The following is a 23,318-nucleotide window of genomic DNA, read 5'->3' as shown; positions in this document are numbered from 1 at the left end:
GGAGGGGCAAGGGAGAGAGACATGAACACAAGATCTTCTTGGACTTTGACGATTTCAGAATTCATGAAAATGTAGACGAATACCAAAGATTTGCTCAAGTTTTGTGCTTAAAATGCAATGCTTGATCAAATTCTGAATTTTTTTTTCAAATATTTTGCCACGCTCTCGCTTAATTTTGTGTTACCTATAAAACTTATCTGGTTTTGTTTGTAAATACTTCATTAGTGCCGTGACCAAATCTTGCCATGTATGCAAATATTACTTGCTGCATTGATTTTTTGTTTCCACCCATATAACCCCATGACATCCCATACATGGTTTTGGACTTTTAGTCATAACCAATTGTACTATAGACATGTTCCCTGAGCATATTCAATCAGTTGTTCACTGCAAGATGGTGATCGATCCTGTATTCTTTTCCAGCATTCAAGGCTCAAAGAGGCTTCATGCCATGACTTGCACAGAAAGGTGATATGGGGAACCTACAATCTTAACATTCTTGCTTCAACCAGTAGTGCATTGCAGGATGGAAGAACAGAGACACTAGTACTTATATTCATTTGAAGTCCTGACATTTACAGTTCTTCAATACTATCTTGAAAGAAATCTTATCTAATGACTCCAAGTGTAAGTCAAAATTAGATTCTCAGACACTGGTGGTCATTGTTCATGTCATCTATTGTTACCTATAACAGTGTTTTGAAGGATGGACTAGAATATGAAGGAAGAAGGAAGGAATTCTGAAGGCCAGATATGGGTTGCTTGATTGAAGTGTTTGAGAAGGCCAGACTAGGATCCCTAGTCTTGGGTTTGTGTGTAAATGACGGTGTGAACCCGAGTATTGGATGCTGGAAGGAGTAACAGATCATCATCTTGAGAAATAAATTCATTTGTCTATGTTACAAAGCAGTTTTGGTTGAAGTTTCACCTACACAAGGTCTGATATAACCGAGCATGACTAAAACGTTTTATTATGTTGCAGGAAAGTTACAGAATGTGAAACAGAAACTCATGCACCGAGAAATAGTTGGATTCTCTGGAAGATTTAATCAAGTCACTAATATAGCATTAATACACAAACCCAACTCTCAATGAGCATTTAAACAAGAGTGGGACTAAATTCTTGGAAAGATTAACAAAATTTAATCAATCAAGCACTACAAGAAACATTTGAACAATTTTGTATAATTTGATGGATGACAAACAGATGTCTAACTATTCATACCCCAAAAAAAAAAAAAAAAAAAAAAGGATGTTTAACTCACTACCAGCCTTATTGGGGAAAAGGGCAACTAAGTATAATTCTGATTGTTCTCTTTGTAAATGGTATACAGATCATGGTATTATTAAGCCTCTGTGGATGTTGAATGCTGCAAGCATGGAAAGAAATTTCGGCGAATTTCGCCGAACCAGAGGGCGAAACAAAAATATCGATTTTCCGACGAAACCAAGATTTTCTGGCGGAACTTCCAATTTTCTCGTCGATTTTCCGGCCAAACTTCAGATTTTTTTTTTTCTTCTTTCTACTACTATTTGAGTCGTGGTAGCAGGCTCCGTTGCTATTTCTGCCGGAGAAGAAGAAGAAGATGAAGAAAGAGAGAGAGATAAAGAGACCAATCTGATCTGTTTTGCCGGAGAAGAAGAAGAAAGAGAGAAAGGGAAAGAAATCCCGAATGAACTGAAAACTTCTCGCCGCCGAGATCTCGGCAATTATTCGCCATTTCGCCGGGCGGCGAACCGAGCTTCGTTCCCTGGCTGCAAGGAGAAGATGGAAATAGTTTATAATCCCACTACCAGTCAACTATCCAACAGCACCCAATGGCTATACTGAAATTCAGAATGTCTAGTATCCAGTCCCCTGTGATAGCTTTTTAATTTAGTCATGAGAATACTAACTGGCCCACTACACGGTAACCAATGTGGCAAGGACAAGGTGGATATAATAATCCCACATTGCCAAGGATACAATAGGCTGAGCCAATGAAACCTATAAAAGTAAAATGCAAATACTGAATAAAGCATACCTTTCTCGGCCTTTTGGCTAAGATCAAGTGTAGTATCTGTTCTTATCAGTTTAATATCTGATACGTGGGTCATCGACCCACATGATATTAAATTAATTTTTCTTGGGGGAGGGCCCACCACAGTAGCTTGCTATTGGGGACCTCAAGCGTCGCCCATGCGTTGCACTACTGCACGGGCCTGGCGCACCCCTACTAACTCTTAGTTAAACTGTTGTTTTATCTCTTATTTTGGAGCGATAAGGTCTAAATGATTATCGTTTGCATTATATATTTACTTTGAGTTGACAGTTTTGGCAATGCCATGCCATCTACATTATACTTCGAAGCCCTAAAGCTAGACTAGATTGATATCAGAGAAACGTTCAATAGAAAGCAACGACGATCAGTGCTGAAGGCCGTAATCCGTAATATTCTCGCCCAGTTGTTATACTTGTGCCTTTGAAATCGAACGATCCCCGTCTTGGACATGACTTCTGTTATTGTGAATCCTACCAGTAGAGAGGAGCAGCACTTCCTTTTCTGGTAAACTACAAAGTAGCAGACGAGTTCAGCACAACACCAGAACACTTCAGTACCTGATGACACGCCCAGCTCCATTTGGGAAAGAAGAGAAAAAACAAGGAGGCGTTACATCTCAGACTGTTCTTTTTAGTACCACATCGGTTAGTTTCCGAAGGCGATCAGGCTCCATTGCACTTGGGAGGGGTGCCCGCCTAACATCTCCCCAAGTGGGAGAGTGTACGTCATAATTTGTGGTGTACGTCATAATCGTACATAATTTGTGGTGTACGTCATAATTTGTGGCAGCAGGGGTACGCGTTCGCGCGGCCCTACCATTTCTAGATTTTTGAAAGCTTTTGGTCAGGCAATTTCGTTGTGAAGCTTTCAGGTTTCTGCACCAGATATGTGGCCGAATGGTATTGCTGCATGGGCAATTAGTTTACACTACTAGTCTTTGTCACTAAAGATCAATTTATCGTCAATAGAATCCAAGAGCGAATTAGACACCAAGAGACTATTGTCACAAATTACAGAAATTAAAATGAGCCATGAGCCATAACGCTGTTCTGGTTGAAACCAACACTCACAGTGTTTAGATACTTTCATGAACCCTTAATCCAATATTTCTTTGAAATTTAAGATCTACAATTTGAAGAAGTCTTGTCTTTCTTATTTTTTATCTTTTAAATGTTTGAATTTCTGTGAGAAATGAGTGGAATTTATGTGACACTGGCCTTTTTCCGTAAAGCTACTGGACTTAAGTTTATCATTTTGTGGAAGAGAATTTGTTTTCCTTTACCTCTCAATAAAAAGCTAAATTATGGCCTTTTGAGTTTTGGCTTCATGAATAACTAATAATTACGAAGTGCACCATAATTCGGTATGAGATTTCAGAATCCATCCAAATATAGACTAGTACCGAAAATTTGCCTACGTTTTGTAGTTAAAATGCTTGATAAAATTCTGAAATTGTTTCCAAATATTTAGTCTCTTGCTTAATTTTGTGAAATAGATCTTCTCAGATTTGTTTGTAGATACTTCAGTAGTGCCTTGATCAAATCTTGCAATGTATCCAAACATTACTTGCTGCATTAATTTACTTTCTCCTCATATGACATCCTATACATGTTGATACCAGAAAATTTGTAACGAACCGAGTCTACCTTTGGATCGGTCTTTAACCCCGGTATATAGCTCAACCATGGTCGGGTTTAGACATCTGGTAGAATCGTTATTACATAAGAAAGAAGGAACCATGCGGTTCCGAAGACGAACGTGACCCCAAAGAATTCGGGATACATGATTGAGTTATAAACGACTGTTACTACTATGAAGAGTGGACAATCGTGTTAAACACGATGACTACCACTAATACGGGGTGAAGGATCGTGTCCTGAAAGGAAACTACCTTCACCTCCGAAAAAAGGGGTTAACCCTAGGATCAAACAGTCACCAAGAGGGAACACGAACGGATCCAACGATTGGGAATCAAAGGTAAAACCTATATAAATGAGTAATCTACGCACAGTGAAGGTATCTGAATCGTTTTGCTTGATTATCGTATTCAGTTCGAGCTCTATATCTCTTTAGAGCTCTGTGATCAGCTCCATTACTGACTTAGCCTTCGGAGGTGGCCTCCCGACCCCATGGTTGGACCACGTCTAACATTGTTTTGCAAGACAATTGCTGGAAAACTAGAGACTGAGCAGATTTTAGACGCATCACTTGGTTTTTGTAATAGCCAATTGTATTACACATGTTGCCTGAGCATATTCAATCAGTAGCTACCTTTCTACATTGCATCCTCTGCATAATGTCTTCCACTGGGTTTTGAGCCTCCGTGGGTCTGGCGCACCAGGCACCCCTACCAAAACCTACTTCTAATTGTTTTCAATCGGGTGGTTCCTGTCAAGGATTTTAATTCCACAGCATCGTAATTGCCTGACTCCCGCTGTATATTTCTCTTTGATCATGCATGATTCCGCTTATAGTTCCCAACTTGACAAAGGGCTACTTGCTACCCCATAAATAACTTCTTCCCATAAGCTCTTTATTGAAGGGCTGGGAGAGCAATAAATATAAAGATCCAGATTCAGGCTAGAGTGAGTTGACTGATTTAGATGCTGAGCTTTCCAACTGTGGGCCAGCTTTTACTATAGATGCGTGAAGATGGCTGGTTACCAGATCAGAGAGAAAGGACATGATGCCTAGGAGTAGACTTAAAAATTGATAGTCGAAATCTGCCTCAGAATTTGCATTCGTATTCGTTTAAAAGTGTCTGTATTCAAAATTTTTCTTATTTGCATCTGTCCAATAAACAACCGGGTTTGGATTCGAATAATTGTTTATCGGATCAGAGAATATCCGGATACAATAAAATATTCAACATTTTTTTCTCTAAAAATGAATAGTCTGGATTCAGAAACCAAATAATTAGAAATCAAAAATCATCTGGTTAGAGTAAAATATTAAACATTATTTTCTCTTAAAAAAGGCTGATAATCGTATTTGAAAACCGATAATCAAAAATTCAATATTCGAATTTGGATGACTTCTCTAAATTTTCACTAAATTCTAATTTGGATACAGATAGCGGTTTTACTAATCCAAAGTAGATATCCAATTCGGTTACAACTTACAAGTCTACCTATGAGTCGCCTAGAGCTAAAAAGACAGGCATTCTATTATACTGCAACAACTGCCAGCTTTTAGCAACGTTCTCAATTGTTACTCCTTTCGGAGGGATAAAAGTCCGATTCTCACTCAACAGCTAAAAGGTGCTATAATTTTTAACGTTTCAGGTCCTAAAGAGACAATTGTAAAACCACCAAGCCTCACAAACTACTCTAGAATCTTATGTTTTAAAGGGTTCATAATAGATCATAGTATCTTACAAAAAATCACACATTAATACCAATTCAGCTACCAAGTCTCTCCTCAATTGCTAGATCGGTTGTCAGCTGCTTCAAAACAATCTGGCAAAAACAGCCCATCATGCAGGCCGACCAACTTACCCAAATTTTTCAGAAGAAAGTAACAAAAGACTTTACAGACGAGCAGACCGGAAACTCTAAACCAGGAAAGACAACAGAAAATTGCATGTCAACTACCCTGTCTTGGCTATCAACAAGAACAACCCCCAGACTGTGGCTGTGACTGTGATGCATGACCAGTGGTAGATTTCAAATTAACATCAACCATGTCTTCTTGCTTCGTTGAAGAAAGTGTTTCCATTCCTGGCAATGCAGCTGCTATCTTGCGGAAAAGTGCCTGAAGAAAGACTCATCAAAACAAATGAAAAAATTTACAATTATGAACCGAAAATGAGTAACAACTGATTGCGAAGTCTTCAATCAACAACTCCATAAAAAAGGGATCGGTAATTCAACGTTGCAACACATTGTCACTCAAATAACCAACTCGCCATTCTTGTAGAAAACTGAACCTGTGAATGAGTTGACTGGACTAGCAACTACCATATTGAGGACAGCGATCCAACGTAAAGCAGAAAAGATGATACGATCCTACATTCGTACCTTAATGTTGAAGCCGGCTTTGGCACTAGTCTCTATAAACATCACATTCATGTCACGAGCTTTGTTTTCTCCTTCCTCAATTGAAACTTGCCTGTTAACCATCCACAAGATGTCAGAGATGAGATTAAACGAGGACAGAATATCATTAGAAAAACAAATATTGGCTGGTCCATTGCGACGAGGAGAATCATGTACTATGACATGTCAAAGAGAAATCGTGGTTCTGCACACATATTAAAATCAGAAAATGAGATTCTTTGTGCTAGAGAAAGCAAACCAGAACCCCATTTAGACATCAATAAACCCTAAATCCCCATCTAAGGAAATTCACAACATGTCAAGAATCTCCCATAAATCTTTTCTTGCTTAAATTTTTAACCCCACTCCTTCCCATTTGGAAACATCACTACATTCATATTGTTCCAATGAAAATTTTTACTGTTCCACCTGAAACCAACACACCCCATCTGAGAGCCCCTCAATAGAGGAATCCTGTGCGACATAACTGGTTTACCCTAACCCTTTTGTCACATTGACAGCAGTTTCTATTAAAAGTCTTGGCTCATTTGGCCCTCATTTACTTGAAGACAAAATCAGACAGCCAATTAAAGAGCTGCGGCAGCCACCAATGTTGAAACCACCCCAGCAGTGCTCCCAGAAGCACTTGCCCCATGTGACAGTCAGCATGCCATTGAGCTGGAAGAGCTCATTGAAGAGGTCAAACATGTGATTCAAGATGGCTTTTAACAGATAGAAAGTAAGGAAGACCATGTGGACATGGCTTCTCAGGGAACAGATTGAGTTCATCATGCCCCCATGGCTCTCTGCAGAGAAAGCTCCCTAAGTTGAAGAGTTCATTCTTAGTGCTCCTACACTGCTAAAGTACTATATGGGAATGGTCGAGCCCGCTACACATGGTAGTCCCCAGCTGCCCAGCCACCCCCACCCCAAACTAAAAAAAAAAAATTCCCTATCAAATCCAAGGACAAAATTTTTCAAGATAAGGAGACATGATGCAGAACTGGCACCAAAGAAGACTTATTTTTCAAGGAAACAACCTATGGTTTGGTCACATAGGTATTTGGCCTTCATTTGTTGACTTCCCATTTGTAATTGGACAGCTGAATGGACCTAAAACATGGCTACATGAGTAGAGAAATAAATTCCCCATAGTTTATTTTTAAGATCCTGCAAGAACTGGCCATTAGTTGACTTGTCAATCTAAGGCTACAACACCATTACACCCAATTTGATTTTGATCCATGAAACCAAGTTGATGGTATAAAATGTAACTCACTCCCAGAATATATGAACTTTGTAAAAAGGGCATATGTAACAAGACTCCCATCACTACAAGATTGGGGAGAACAATGCTATACACAGCTTTGACCCTCATTAGGACCAAGATTCTTTCCCAACTCGAAGCCGCAACTACAAGTTTGATTGAATACATCAGTTGCATTTTGTTATTCGTATACATTTCTAGCTATTTTTCTCTTCTTTTTTTTATAGGTTCAATCAGACATACAATACAAATTATTTATGAACCCATGACATGCAATATAACAGTTGAATAACATCCCTCACCCAGAAGCCCCAAAAAAAAAAGGGTCCACCTTTCTCTTAGAACACTATCTGAATATCAATTTGGTCTAGATCTTGAAACTGTTGTATTTCAGTCTTTTCAGCCCAATGGAATACTTATACTAAGAACAGTTGAAGCATGTAAAGCACAGTGCATTTTGCTTAACCCATTTTCCATGAAGAAGAATGTATGTATAGGAAATAGCAAATTAAAAGGTCCTTAGAAGGTGGATGTGTTTCTAGCACAGTGGTGGCAGTCTCGGATTCAAAACTCCGTCTCTCCACACCTTCCCCCACCCCCCCAAAAAAAATTTCAAGATACAAATTCATCATTTAGATAAGTCTTACCTTTTGTCTACAAGATCTGTTTTGTTGCCAACAAGAACAATAATAACATCACTACCACGCTCAGTGCGAACCTCTTCAATCCACTTCGCAGTATTTAGAAAAGACTGCCGACCTACAACATAGGAAGTTGATATAAGTGTTAGCAAACAAACACGCCAAGGAAATTAGAAACGCATTTATAAGATATCAAGTCAATGAACAAGGAATAAAATTCATAACCTGATTTTTTTATTTTTTGTTTTTTTGGAGGGGGGGGGTGACAACTAGCTGGAGTCAATGTATGAATAGAAAGGGAATTTCTAAATGGATGAAATAAGGGAGATTTTTTTACTTGCAACATCATATACAATGACCGCAACAGAGGAATCCCTGATGTAGCTTGGGATGAGACTCCTGAATCTTTCCTGTCCCGCTGTATCCCTAAACCAAATAGAACACAGTAACAAACATTTAAAAAGAAGACACCATATGCAGTGTTACCAGAAATTTCAAGCTTCCTGCCAATATAAAATTAACAAAGCTTCTGATTTGCATAGTTGTTTTGATCCGGTGATTCATTCTTGTAATCTGTCATTCATTCACAATATATGCATATATACAAAAGTTTCCTCATCAAACGCTATTATCCTAAAGCTACACGTCTTGCACAAGCATGGCAAAGTTCCTAATTAATTGAAAAATAAAAAAAGTCAAGTGTTCCCATTCCCAATTCATGGACACAAAATCCAGGTGCCCTCAATGAACTCTTGCTCCTAAGACCATTTAAATCTACCCCTGATTCTTTTTGGTTCCTTCAATCTGCGTCAAATGACTCTTCAATGTTGGAGCATCCAAATGGCTCCATTGGACATCATGATGCCACCACCAAAAAATAAAAATGACTTTCTTGTATCATACCGGTGTTATTCCCAAATCAGCTCCAATATGATCCTTCAAGCTGAAACTCTAGGGAATGGTCAGAACCTCGAGCATGTATACTGATTTCCCAATAAGTAATGAAGACATGTGACATTGTGACCAAGACAACAAATCAATCTCTGAAAGCAGGTCATGTAAGATCTGGTTCAGATCAATAAAACCCACAGAGGGAACTTTAGGCGATGAGACTAATGTCTTGCCCAGAGTAATGACCATATTCCCAAAATTTCAGGTTAACAGAAAAGGTACTGCAAGAGAACATACTCTTTACGAGTTCTTCAAATGCAGAAATATAAAACAAGTTGAAGAAACAAAGAAACGGCAAGCAGGAGAAGTGACAGGTTGGTTCCACAGTAAGGTTAGTCCATTGTGAATAATAACGGTTCCTGGAAACAATCTCTTTGCAAAAGCAGGACTAAGGCTGCATACATTATAACACCCCCAGACTCCACAGTGGTCGGAGTCTCAAAGGGAGAAATGATCAAATGGCTCCCTTCTTTTAATAGCAAGAAGAGGGTTCATATTGGGGAAAAATGATAGGAAAGATGGAAATCGGAAAGAACAAGAAAGAAAAAAATGAGAAGGAAACACTCCTGGCCAGTAAGCCTATGCATTCACACCAGACTCATCTCATTCATTAGATAAATTTCTTTTTTCCGTCTCAACTGATTACATATACAGTTCTGTTCACCAAAGAAATTGGAGTGAAGTAGAAAAGTAGAACAACTCAAACAATGTAATACATGACTAACTTAAACAAGGAAACTAATCCAATATCCTATTCGATGCTAGCTATTTTAACAAATTTCTAATAAAAAATTAATAGTAAAAGTAAACACCCAATAAAATGCTACAGCATCACCAACTCTACCCATCAAGGATGATAGATGCAGGCATGATTCAGTGGAGCACTTCCCTTTCCCTACTGAAGATTTTCTTGTCCAAAAATATATATACAAGACCTAATTAATTTAATTTCAAACAAGAATGAACTCCAGACCAACATAAAACCTCCCTAGTAGCGACCACCCTCTTTACCACAATCTGATGACTGATAATCACCATATCTACAGATAATGTTATTGCTTTAGCAATAATTTTGAATGGAAAGCCATTACAAATAATGAAGTTAGTAAACTTACCATAGTTGCAGCCGAACAGTTCGATCTTCAAGATACATTGTCTTCGATAAAAAATCAATACCAATTGTAGCCTGATGACCAATGAATGATGCTATATAAGCTCAAAGAGTAGTTAAAGAAAGAAGGAAAGAAAGAAGCAAGCTACTACAGATAAAGTTAATCCATAGTAACATGGAAAAGAAAGAGAAAGGGGGGGGGGACAAAACGATAAGAACCGGACTTAACTGCAAGAAAAAGAAAGATCTACTTAAGTAGGCCCTTAGTAGACCAGCACTACAAAATATCAGACCCTCTAAAAGGGCTTAGGGTGGAAAATGGGGACAAATGGGAGGCCGAAATCAAAAATCCTTTTCTAGATATTGATCCTTAATTAGTTTTTTTATAGATAATCACTAAAACAGTTTCTACAATTTGAAATAGATATAACCAGGATAAATAATTTTATGTGTTCGTATACACTACTAAAAATGTTTTCATAAGCATTGTCTGTGGGATTGGAAGCAGTTTCCTCAATCTCCTTTTCTTTTCCTCTTTTTTTTTTGGGGCGGGGGGGGGGGGGGGGGAGTTCGTTTACCTTACAACTGATTAACTAATCAAGTAATAATGAAAATGAGCATCATATCATTATACCATAATGCATGGAATGAGAAAAAATATAGGGGTAGCTTGATGCAGATCCAACACCGAATTGGCCTATTTTCCTCTGAAATCAACCTAGGGCTGATAGACCTGAGTATTGGGCCTTTGTTTAATAGATTTATGTGGTTGTGAGCCTATTCTATAAGATCAAAAGTTAAGGGTCTAGGCTCAGTACGAAAATAGGTAAGTTAATTGCTTAATTTGTCTATTATGTAAATTCAATTCAACTAAAGTTATGAGGGCAGAATAATTTGTCCTTATGTTTTTTTATGGTAAATAAACAGGGTCAAAGACCCAAAAAGGAGAAACAACTAAGCAAAAGCAAAACCAGGTAATCCATCAATAGGATCTTCTCAAACTCCGGAAGGGGATCTAGAAAGAATGTCAAGGTGTAATGAATTATGAGAGACGCCTTCAACATCCAATCAGTGGCAACGTTCTCGTCTCTGAAGATGTGACTGATCTCTATCTGTCCTGCAGACATAATCAACCATCAATAGTATGTTCATATGTTTTTATGTCAGTTTTAAGTGTCCCAGTCTAAGTCAATTAGTTTCTATTTTGAATTTGACTTCAATCAGGCATTCAAATTAGATTCAAACTCCAGCTTATTAATAAACAAGCTTCTCCACTCGATGCGAAGCACCCAACTTTGATATGATTAACAAAGCTTCTCACTTCAATCTCTTTTGTGTTGCTGCTGGACTGTGCTTGTTCAACTTGGAAGGTCCAAGATTGAAGAACAGTTAAGGTCTATGGTGAGATTCTGGTTATGGCTGAATTGACAGCCTACAAACTCCATCTTCATTCAATCCAAAGCTTCACAAGGCTCCACCATCCAGGTATTTGCCAGGCTACCTCAGCCCCATCTGGTATCAGACGTCCCAAGACATCCACAGTTCAATGTCAAATCTAAACCAATCTAACCATTAGGTAGATTCTGGTTATGGCTGAATAGACAGCCTACAAACTCCATCTCCATTCAATCCAAAGCTTCACAAGCTCCTCCATCCAAGTATCTGCCAGGCTACCCCATCCCCCTTCTCGTATCAGACATCCCAAGAATCCCACAGTTCAACGTCAGATCTACACCAATCTAACCATTAGGTTTGTCTCATATAGTAGGTACCTCATCCCCTAATCAATATGACCTTAGATTCTAGTTTGAACCCATTCCAACCAGGCAATTTTTGAAGATTTTAATATTTCCTTGAATTTTCATACCCCCAAAATAAGAACCCTCATATCTTTCAATTTAGCCATCCAAACCAGACCAAACTTGCGGGATCGTATCCCTATAATATTCCCTACATTCCTCCAAGTTCCAACACATTTGGATACCTATAGACCTCAGATTCCGATCTCAAGGAATTTATCTCATATCTCCCATGGGATGGGTAAGTATCCTAATATCCTAGACGTCATTTAAGAATGCATTACTTTTAACCATAGAGTCCTAACCTAACCCCTTTACCCTAAAAGGAACCTATTCACCTCCATATGAGTTGGTTCTCTAACTTCGAAAACCTGGCCTCATTCATTTGAGGCTCATCTTAACTTGGAAAGTTCTTAGCAAAAACCCGTTCATCCCTATTGATGGCCAGAATAATAGATTAGAAGGTACCATGCTAACCTGATGAGTACAATCAGGTACGCTAGAAGTCTTGGACTCAAGATCATAATCTCAGGTTGCATCAGGCTACTTTCAGCTGGAACAGCAAGGTATCAGCCACAACCAACCAATAGTGATCTGATTCTGCCATACAGACTGAGGATAAAAGGGTAACTTATATAATTTTCAATTAAAGCAGGGGCCAATTTTCATCTGAATCCGATATCGAGATTATAAACCTAGGGTGGGATCATTTTTCTGTTTGGGATTATTAACTTTATTTTTCACTCTGCAAGAAACTTCTTTGCTCATTGATCTGCTGTTATAAGAGGCATTAAGGCATCAACTCATTTGATTCTTACAGCTTGAATTTTTTCAGAATGCAGTTCTGTACTTTGCCAATTAAACATTCTTTCCTCCTTTTCATAATAGTGTTTGACGCTGAATATCACATACTCTTGCTAATTTGAAATCTTTTCTCTTAAGGTTATGTGTTATATTATCCAAATCAAATAAATAGTTAAATGAGAATTTATGGTTCCAATCTTATAATAGTGCATAGCCTTAGCGCAATTGTTAAGCTTCTCTTTTGTAACATGTTGATTGTCGGTCTAAAACTTGCAAATAGCCTAAGCAATAAAGCAAGGGGTAAGGCTGCATACATTTGCCCCCACCCAGATCCTGCAGTAGTGGACGCCTTATGTACAGAGTTGCTCTCTTATGGTTTTATCTTTTGGCATTTCTTGCTGTACTTTACCTAGAGCAACCAGAATGTTTGTGGATTTTCCCTATAAATTACAATGTCATAACTGCTAGAATTCTAAATCCTCTTTAGCTAGCTTGAAGAACCTCTTCCACGTTTCCAACTCTTGGAAATGCCATAATTGTTAAACATTTTATAGATTTTCTCAAAATCCACCAGATACTTTCAGAACCTGAAAATCTTGGTCAGCTTCTTCATAAGACTAACCCTTTCTAAAATCTCAAAATTGACAAAACGATGGAATCATTTAGCAAGGCTCAGTTTTGCCGATAAATAAAATCTGTCGTGTAATAAAGCAGTATTAAGCAATAGAGAATGCTATTGTAGTTAGCCATGGAGCTACTCTATTCTGTACCAACACTATGTGTATATATATATTATGATGGAGATCTTAATATACACAAAGTGTAGGTACAGAATAGAATAGCTCCATGGCTAACTACAATAACATTCTCTATTCCTTAATAAGCAGAAACCTGTATATCAGAGGCTGTAGTAAGAACTTCAGCCTGAGACCCAAAGGTTAGCAAACATTCACTGCCCTCGTCAGAGCAGTAAATCATATCCGAAAGAGCGTGTCTTCTGCTTCTACTCAGCAATTCCAGAAAAAGGAAATGTTCAAATTATGATAAAACACAATTTATATGATTGATGATAACTGAATATTCCAGATCAGCTAATCTAAACAGCCAGGAGAACGTCACAAAATGAGCTAGAAAGAATCATCCGGCAAATACGATGGCTAAACAGCACATAATCGTAGATCCAATACTTCAAGACAAAATACCCAATCCGATCTCGGGAATTTAAAAGAAAAACTAACAAATTATCAATGATGCAATCTGATACCTGATAAGTATTGTCGAATTTATCATACATGAAGCGAGTAATGATGCTGGTCTTCCCAACAGATTGATCTCCCAAGAACACCAGCTTATATTTCGCGAGGGCAGAAACCGGAGCCATCAGAAGGACAATATTACCTTACCAACAACTGAAAACAGAACAAATTAATTCTCAAGATCTCCGACGAATTAATAGGACAATCGCCGGAAATCGTATGAAAATGCCACCAAAGTTCTCGTGGAGCTGCTCTATGATCAGAAGAAACCGGAAATTCCCTTCGCTTCTGCCTGTGCTTGAGCGTTTAGATCCTTTGCGGATCCAGTCTACAGCGAAGGGAGCAAGAGAGAGAACAGAAAATGATTTTTGGTAGTCCCTGGAGGCCTGGACTATAGATTTTGATGAAATGACTTATTACAATTTACAAATTACAAGTTGGTTTTCCGCGTTCAGCGGTGGTTTCGTTCCCGGATCTCTACGAAACCTTGCGTTCCTGGTACGTTCTACTTTTTATTCAAGGATCGGCACACCGGGTTGGCTCGGATTATAAGTTTTGGAATTTTTTTTTTTTTTGGCAAACAAAAAAAGAGAGAGAAATACAAATGATAGATCCATGAAAATACAAGGTTTGGCTTGAACCAAGTAGTGAAAATTGACCAAGATGTTATACATGCAATAAACAGGGTCATCTAGGCTAAGTGATGGGTAGAGCCTAATAAATCCTTAGAATAAGAGCTGTAACAATCATAACAATAATTAAGCAAAATAGATACAATATACGTATCTTCCATTACCAACGCCAAAGGAGGAGAAGATACGCCACAAACTCAAAGATGGACACGTTGCAGGGCAAAGGCAAAACACGCCACAAGGGCGGAGACTCGGTTGTGGTGGTGGAGGCACCCGTATTGCGGAGAAGGCAGTCGTTACGGTGGATCCAAAAGAAGATGAATCCATTCAGGGCAAATGGGAATAGATCTCGATTCTAAACTATTATCTATCGCTGTAGCAAACGCGAAAGGCTAGCAATCGTAGGAGACAACTAGCAGAAGCTCGCTGCAACAGATCTTCTAGATTTGCGGGAGGCACTTCCGGATCTTGCTTTAGTGGTGCAATGAAGTTTGACTCTAGCTTTAGTGGTGACTAGCTTCCGCCTGATGCAGGCCACGTGGATTTTTTAAACTTGAACCGCTCAAAACACGATATATACGTTTAACTAACTTAAGTGAACAATTGGAATAAAGAAATTTATGGGGTGTGCATCCAACAATGGGCACCATAAGCACCACCATGTTAGATGCACTATTGAAGTACCGTCCATTTTGAACTTATAACCTTTACAGGTTCACATTATCTTTTCGTTTGAGTTTGCTTCTATAAGAATTTAAACTCTTAACGTCATATTAAGTTGATATTTTGCCAATTGAGCAATCCCTCTAGTTTAGGTGGTTCAGATTTTCTTCCATTCTCAGCATGGCGAGGCATGGACAAACGCCATGATCTCTTACAACAAGGTGAACCCATCTGATGGTGAAGATCCCCCAAATGTTGGTCCCACGTCAAGATGATCTTTTGTCTCCAAAAAGACTAGATTGCCATGGAATTTTATCGAGTTAATTTCTTTGTCAGAAATGGATAATCCATTTCCTTGTAAATGTATGACATGTGTCTCAACACCACATCAATCAAATGGTGAAATCCATTTATAAGTCACATCAAAGAGTTGTGATTAAATTTTTTTTTTTAAATAATATGACTTATAAATAAACCTCAAACCTTTTGATGTGATGTTAGGACACATGTCACACATCTACAAGGAAATGGATGGAGAAATAGACAGGATATTAGTTCGGGTTGCTACATGGAGAGTCAATGAAATAAAATAATTCAGGTTATTGTAGATTTTTAAATATCTTTAGGTTTTGTTTTTTTTCAAAATATTTTTATTGATTCTTTTTCATAATCACAATCGATTGTAGCATGATAATTTGCTAGAATTTATCATGTCTAATTTCATTCTAATATATTTGCATCGATTTTTTCACAAATACATAACAAGTGTCCAAGTTAATATCTAATCTAATAGCTAAAAATTAATGCAATTTAAATCCCTAATCCTTTTCATTAATAAATTTGATGTGCCTTCTTTACCCAAAAAAGAAATGTCCTACTCTCAAACCTAATGGGCCACTGCGAGGAATAAAAAAGCCTAATGGGCCTGCTGTCCAAAAGCTCTCAGCCCAGTTCGGTAGAATTCCCTTAAAACTAATAAGATGGATCACAATTAGAGCCCATTTAGAAGAATGGCTCGAAGGAATTTAGGAAGTATATGAAATTTTCGGAAAAAATGTATAGGACTAAGATAATGAAACTGCAGCCAAGCGAGTAAATAAATAACATATTAACCCGAGCGATGTGTCACGGCCTTAGTTATTGACTAAGCCAACTGTGCTGGCACTTAGCACTTACTTGTACTAAGTCAGCCTAACCTAGCTAGAGAGAGTAGAAGAACGCTTAGAGCTCAAAGAGAACATTGAAAGAACTTGTATTGATCACTTACTTGATGCTTTGTATAAATGAGTCCCTCCCTTGTTTATAGGTGAGGTAGGATATAATTAATGGTTATGATTTGTACAAGTGTCAATAATCTAAAGGTTAGGAATATTCTAGTGGGTCTAGATATTTATAGGGATATTTATAGAGACAACATACTTTCTAGATGTAGATTCCTCTAAAATCTCCCTCCTTTCTAGAATGTGGGCTAAGTTTAACCCAAACTTTAGCTAAGTTGGGCTAAACCATGTATGGCCTATTAATATTAATATCATTGGGCTTATGATAAATTGGGCCTTGTCATTCTAATTTGGCCGTGTCAGATGGCTCAATTGGTAAAAAACCAACACTTCCACATAGGAGGTCAGAGTTTGAATCCCGTCGGCGCAAGGACGAAATCTCGCCCATATTAATTATATAAAAGCTCCTCTGATTACTTGATTGGATTTTCCTAAGTATTGGGTGTCAAACAATTCAATTTTGATTACTTGATTGGATTTTCCTAAGTATTGGGTGTCAAACAATTCAATTTTGATTACTCGATTGGATTTTCGTTTGATACAATGATACATAAGTCTAAGGTAAAAATCGAGTGGGTTCTAGAATTGAATTCAAATCATGCTCAGTTTTGATTTCCTTACATTCTAATTCGATTCTAAAATTTAATTTCAAATCAATTCTAAATATGATTGTAAGTTAATTTATACAATTTCCGAAAGCAGGTGAGAGAAGCTCAGCGACCCTGATCGTCGCCCACAACACTTGTGCCGTCTGAGAGGCGGAGAGGCTCGCTTGGTAATCTCTCCGCCTCCCCTGCTCATTGCCTCCCTTGCTCGCCACCCCTGCTCGTCGTCCCTGCTCTCCGCCTCTGCCTCTCCCATCTTTGCATCGTCTCTCCCCTTTCCTCCCCTACTCATCTCGTCTCCTGCCTCTCCCATCTCCACCCCGCTTCCATCTTCTACCTCTTCCATCTCCGCCTTGCTTCCATCTTTCCCATTTCTCCCTCTCTACTGTTTTCTCCATCTCCTCCCCCGGCTCTGCCTCATCTTTCCCGCTTCCCTCTCCCCTTTCTGTCTGTTTCCTGTTGAGGAACACTAGATCTAGTGTTCTTCCTCTCTTCCGCCTCTACAGTCTCCACCTCCCGTCTCTTCGGTCTCCACCTTCCGGTCTTCGTATTTTTGCTTGGACACCAGATCTGTAGTTGTTTAGCTTCGATTTGTTTGTTTTTTCAGCCGATCTCTCTTCCTCGTTGCAACACCTCTTTTTTCCTTTTAGTTTTAAGATAACAAATAAATTATTTGGTTGCAGCGATCGTTGGTGCACACTGCAGATTAACTCCACATCTGAATCCAAGTTCTTCTGCAGCTAAGCTTAAACGCCTCTACGGCAAAGCCGGATGGCGATCCGACCTTCCTCTTGCACTTTTGATGTTACCACTGCGATAACCGAACGATTTTTGTGTCCGCCCTAGTGGCGTGTTGTGTGTCCGCCTTTGAGGTGTGTTTTTTGTTCTCCTATGTGGGTGCCTGTGCTTATTTGGTGTTGTATTTGCTGCAACTTTCTTTCTAAGGGTATACTGGGTTAGATCCTCTCTGTTGGGCTTGACCTATCCCTTACTCTGGAGGACCCTGTCTATTGCATGAATGACAATATGGTTGCATTCCGCTACTTGGTTCGTTTTGAACCTTGTGTTTTCATGCTCATGTGCCCGTATTTTTCTTTTGTTCGTGTGTCTGTACTTTTCTTTCTTTAATGAATGAAGTGCTGTTTACAAAAAAAAAAAAGTTAATTTATACCATTCAGTATAAAATTATTTTTTATGGGAAGATGGTGACTTTAGTCATATAAATTGCTTAGTTAAATATAATATAATTAAATCTGAATCGTCCATCATAAATGGTTTAAATTAAATTCAATAGATTTAACGGTAAGATTTACTTCACCCATATTTATACCAATTTTTTTATTATATTTTTAAAATAGAAAAATTTTTTAAAATGGAAAACGAAGTGACAATGAAATGAAAGCTTGAGACTCAATTATTAAAATATGTCCAAATAAAGTTTTTAAGGGATTAGGGTTCTATTGAGATCTTATTCCTTGGACTCTCTCTCAATTCTCTCCACCACATATTAGGAGTATTATTATTATTATTTTTTTAATAAATGGAAGAGTTGAGGAAATATTAATTTTCGAAGAGTCAAGGCTCCTAGCATATTTAGTTGGGGTATAATAATTTTTATTTGGCTGAAATCGAAGAAATTCAATAAATGGGTGGTCCCTACAATTCATGGACGGTGCAATAGTACTTTGATACTATTATAATAAAAGTATAAAATTCGATGTTGAACGGAGACCCTGACAGTGTACACGGGAAGCACATGATTGGGATCTTCTTTTAGAAAGATCTCATTTAAAGTGAGTGACACATGGGATGCACATCATACTAGAAACTTTTGAAACTCCTCTGCATAGGGTTTCAAAAAAGACGGAGAAAGTCGTCGTTGGTCAAATTGAAGAAAAGCTCTTGTAAAAGAATAAAATAACCAGAAACCCATGTTCGAATTTAAAAGAAGATTGAACGAAAGAAACTTCATTGGCGGTAGCAGCACTCTATAATAGAAAAATGTCAGGAAAGCATATTGTACTCATTCTCAAAAAGAAAGTGCGATTGAGATTCAGTGAACGTGTTTACCAAGTTCCTAGACGATCAGACAGATAGGGAATCTGCTGCACATCATATTAAAAGCTTTCGAAACTTCCCATAAAAAGAATTCGAGAGAGAGACACAAAGAGACATGGTTTACTAGTTTATCAAATTGAGGAAAAGCCCTAGTCAATGAATATATCTACAGTTCTTATTGTATTATGTGATGCTAGTTTTACAACAATTGAAGAGCAAAATGGGATTGATTATGCTTTTCTTTCTCCAAGTGGAAGTCATGTTGTTTCGGATCTAAAAAAGATTTCATCTTCTTTAATGGGTGAAGCTTTGTGCTTTCGTGATGCTCTTCAGGATGCAATTTGAAGTGGATATAGATGCATCCACATATGTTCTGATCAATTATTCATTTCTTAAATGACATCAATTTGTTTTTAGATTGGGATGTTAATCTTATTTTAGGAGATATTTTAAGGCTATGTCAGGATATTGATGTTTGTAATTTTCTTTTTATTTCAAGAGTGTTTAATGCTTTAGTAGACACCTTGGTTAGGAGGGCCCAGTTAGTGTCAAGTTTGACTGTTTGGCCCATTTTCCCTCCTTGGCTGGTGGATTTCTTACCTCTACGTTGTTCTTCTCGGTAGTTTTTTGATGAATGCAATTCTATTACCAAAAAAAAAAAAAAAACTCGAAATTATTTGGTTGGAGAAACCTACAACGTGAAGGCCCAGGAACCATTCAACTTAACTTCTTCCTGGCCCACCTGAAATCCACGTTGCCGCCCTTTCTTCTCGTTGCCCTCATTTGAATTCCTTAGTACTTAAAAATTTACTGCAAAAACAATTAGAATCAAATTGTGGCCCTGTTTTTTTTGGTTGAACATAATTCATAAGAAACTAAAAAGTCTGTCATGGAATTTGGAATTTTTTTAAAAAATTTTTTGAATAAAAATAAGTAGTAGAATAAATGTCAAATATATAAAAAATTGAGAATGAGAATTGATAAAAAAGAAGAAGCTTTAGTCTTTATTTTTTTATTTTATAAGTGGTTTTTCTTAAATGAGAGGTATACTTAAAATACATAATGTGTGTCTCATACTCCTAGTGAGATTAAAGCTTTTTTTAATACGATTGGTCTCAAAAATCAATACGAGATAATCAAGTTATGGTGTGAGGATCTTAAATCATTGATAATGATTGATAAGGAAAATTGTCATAACTATTGATTGTATATAAGTATTTATTTATTGTCAAAGTTGGAATTCATATTATTTTATTTTGAGCTAAACTGGGATTTTAGGTGAATATTCATTGTAAATAATCACGAGACAAAATTCATTAGTCAAGTTAAAGATACGTGCTCCCCTCATATCTCTTCACTTCAGATTAGTACAGACCTTCCCTTTTTATCCTGACAAGAAAAATTATAAATGGGTTATTCTATTAATAGTGTAGTAGAGAGTATGAGAGAAGTATAAACCTCTATTCATCAACCTCTTATGATATAAAATCCAGACTCATAAGAGTTGGACCTAATATGGTAATTTAATAATCTAATATAAATTATCTGTTGCCAAAATTAATTTTAGGGTCGCAAATGGAGGAACTGAGGAAATATTTATGTTGGAAGACTCAAGGCATGTTCTATATTTATATTCAGATTTCAGAGTGGTTATATAATTTTTACTTCGTTTAAATTAAACAAAATAAGTAAAGAGGTGGTCTCTTTGCCAAAAGTGGCATATTAAAGCGGTTAAAGATCCAACTTTCCTAGGGGAGGTCTTGGGTTCACACCCACTCGGCGACATTAATATAAAAAAGCTTCTTGAGAATGTAAATGAGTGGCGGCATTAATATAAAAAAGCTCGCGCAAGCTGGTTCGGATCAACCTCATAAAAAGAAAAAAAGAAAAAGAAGAAGAAGTGGTCCCTACAAGGCTACAATCCATGGACGGCGTGATACGGCTTTGATGATTACGTGGCATCTATTGACGGTGAATTATTAACGTGGAGGCCAAGGAAAACCTCCCTATTTAAAAACTGAACATGAAACTTCATTTCCACGCAGAAACCATTCAACATGGCTTCTTCTCACTCTCTTCTTCTCGGTCCTCCTGAAATCCATTTCTCCGCCGCTTCTTCTGCTGTTAAACCAGAGCCAGCTTCTTCTGCTGTTAAACCAGAGCCGGCCATTTCCGGCGATCATTTCATGGATGCTTTGGTATCTAGTTTCAACAACAACGTAAGCAAGCCGCCGATGGGGTTGACGGAAAATTTGTCTCCGACTTTCTTATCTACTGGTAATCCTTGCCTCGACTTTTTCTTCCATGTAGTGCCTGATACACCACCGGAAGCCATCCAAGAACGGTTAGATTTGGCTTGGAATCACAACGCTTTAATCACTCTCAAGCTAATCTGTAACTTGAGAGGTGTTAGAGGCACTGGAAAGTCAGATAAACAAGGATTCTATACCGCTGCTCTATGGCTCCACAAAAATCACCCCAAAACCCTAGCTTGCAACGTGAGATGGTTTGCGGAATTTGGTTACTTCAAGGACTTGCCGGAGATTCTCTACAGGCTGATCGAAGGAGATAATGTTCGGAGATTAGCAAAGGAAGGGAGACGGTGTAAAGTACGACGAAATTCAGGAAGGTCGAGTTCGTTATTCAAGAAGAAGAGAAAACCTAAGAAAGAACAGAGACGGGAAAATGGTGCTAAATCCTCGGTGCCGGCGGAAAAGAGGATAGTGGAATCATTGGCGAACTCATTGGCGAACTCCAAGATTCAACAGGAGAAAGCCAGAGAATCCAGAAAAGAGAAAATTGTCTCCATGGCGAAGAAAGCGATCGAGAGGTATAGCCGTGATCCGGATTACCGATTCTTGCATGATCGGGTATCTGAAGTCTTCGCTGAGCTCTTGGTCGCCGATTTTCAATTCTTAAAGTCTGGAAAACTCGGAAATATAAGTCTTGCAGCCAAATGGTGTCCGTCTCTCGATTCCTCTTTCGATCGATCGGTTCTACTATGTGAAAGCATCGCAAGAAGAGTATTTCCGCGCGATTCTCACAAAGAATACGAAGGGGTTGAAGAAGCTCACTATGCCTTCAGAATCCGTGATCGTCTCCGGAAGGAATATCTCGTTCCACTCCGTAAAGCCTTGGAGTTGCCGGAGGTTTACATGTCGGCAAATTTGTGGAATTCGCTCCCTTACAATCGCGTTGCTTCGGTGGCCATGAAGAACTACAAGGAATACTTCTTCAAGCATGACAAGGAGCGGTTCGAGAAATATCTCGAAAGTGTGGAACGAGGAGAAGCCAAAATCGCTGCTGGAGCCTTGCTGCCGCACGAGATCATAGCATCCTTAAACGATGCCTGCGGAGGCGAAGTTGCAGAACTTCAGTGGCAGAGAATGGTGGACGATATGTCAAAGAAGGGAAAGCTAAAAAACTGCATTGCAGTCTGTGATGTCTCAGGAAGCATGAGCGGAACCCCAATGGAAGTCTGTGTTGCACTGGGATTATTAATATCGGAGGTGAACGAAGAACCATGGAAAGGGAAGGTAATCACCTTCAGCCACCACCCACAGCTTCACAAAATCGAGGGAAATGATCTCGAATCGAAGACAAGGTTCATTAGAGAGATGCATTGGGGAACGAACACGGATTTTCAGCAAGTGTTTGATCGAATTCTAGAAGTCGCCACTCAGGCGAAGCTAACGGATGAGGAGATGATAAAGAGGGTCTTCGTGTTTAGCGACATGGAGTTCGATCAGGCATCAGCGAACAATTGGGAGAGCAATTGGGAGACGGACTACGAAGCGATAGTGAGAAAATTCAAAGAAAGCGGGTACGTATCGGTGCCTGAGATTGTATTCTGGAACTTGAGGGACTCGAGAGCAACACCGGTGCCCAGCAACCATAAAGGGGTGGCTCTGGTGAGTGGATTTTCCAAGAATCTGGTGTCTCTGTTCTTGGAGGGCGATGGGGTGGTGAGCCCAGAGAGCGTGATGGAACTCGCCATCTCTGGCGAAGAATACCAAAAACTCGTCGTTTTGGATTGATGTTTCCGAACCAAATTTTGTTCAATAAATTACGAATCCTATGAACGTTTTGTATCAGTTTTATACATTTCAAGAATCTGTTGGCTTCCTATACAGACCCTCTCAAAATTAATTCGCGGAATATAATTCAAACAA

The 23,318-nt window shown here is 38.5% G+C and overlaps 2 protein-coding genes and 1 non-coding gene across 3 annotated transcripts; 2 read left to right on the top strand and 1 right to left on the bottom strand.

Moving 5' to 3' along the window:
- The first annotated feature begins 2,020 nt into the window (after window positions 1-2,020).
- On the top strand, window positions 2,021-2,216 carry LOC149013198 (U2 spliceosomal RNA). The gene has a single exon (XR_016174169.1). It is a non-coding gene; the product is annotated as a U2 spliceosomal RNA (small nuclear RNA).
- Window positions 2,217-5,077: 2,861 nt separating this feature from the next.
- On the bottom strand, window positions 5,078-14,399 carry RAB6A (Ras-related small GTP-binding family protein). The gene is made up of 6 exons (XM_089158083.1): window positions 13,917-14,399; window positions 10,054-10,124; window positions 8,325-8,413; window positions 7,994-8,105; window positions 6,062-6,152; window positions 5,078-5,795 (listed from the first exon to the last, which is right to left on the bottom strand). Exons 1-6 carry the CDS (start codon window positions 14,031-14,033, stop codon window positions 5,649-5,651), a joined length of 627 nt encoding a protein of 208 aa, XP_089014209.1. The 5' UTR covers window positions 14,034-14,399; the 3' UTR covers window positions 5,078-5,648.
- A 6,801-nt stretch (window positions 14,400-21,200) lies between these two features.
- On the top strand, window positions 21,201-23,306 carry LOC149013196 (uncharacterized). Its single transcript, XM_089158592.1, has one exon. It carries the CDS (start codon window positions 21,204-21,206, stop codon window positions 23,181-23,183), a length of 1,980 nt encoding a protein of 659 aa, XP_089014718.1. The 5' UTR covers window positions 21,201-21,203; the 3' UTR covers window positions 23,184-23,306.
- Window positions 23,307-23,318: the final 12 nt, after the last annotated feature.

The sequence above is a fragment of the Hakea prostrata genome, chromosome 6 (genome assembly GCF_041222555.1).
Source record: "Hakea prostrata isolate BN-2017 chromosome 6, UWA_Hpros_2, whole genome shotgun sequence".
NCBI lineage: Eukaryota > Viridiplantae > Streptophyta > Magnoliopsida > Proteales > Proteaceae > Hakea > Hakea prostrata.
Note: the sequence above shows the minus strand (reverse complement) of the source record. Positions and strands in the feature narration are given on the sequence as shown.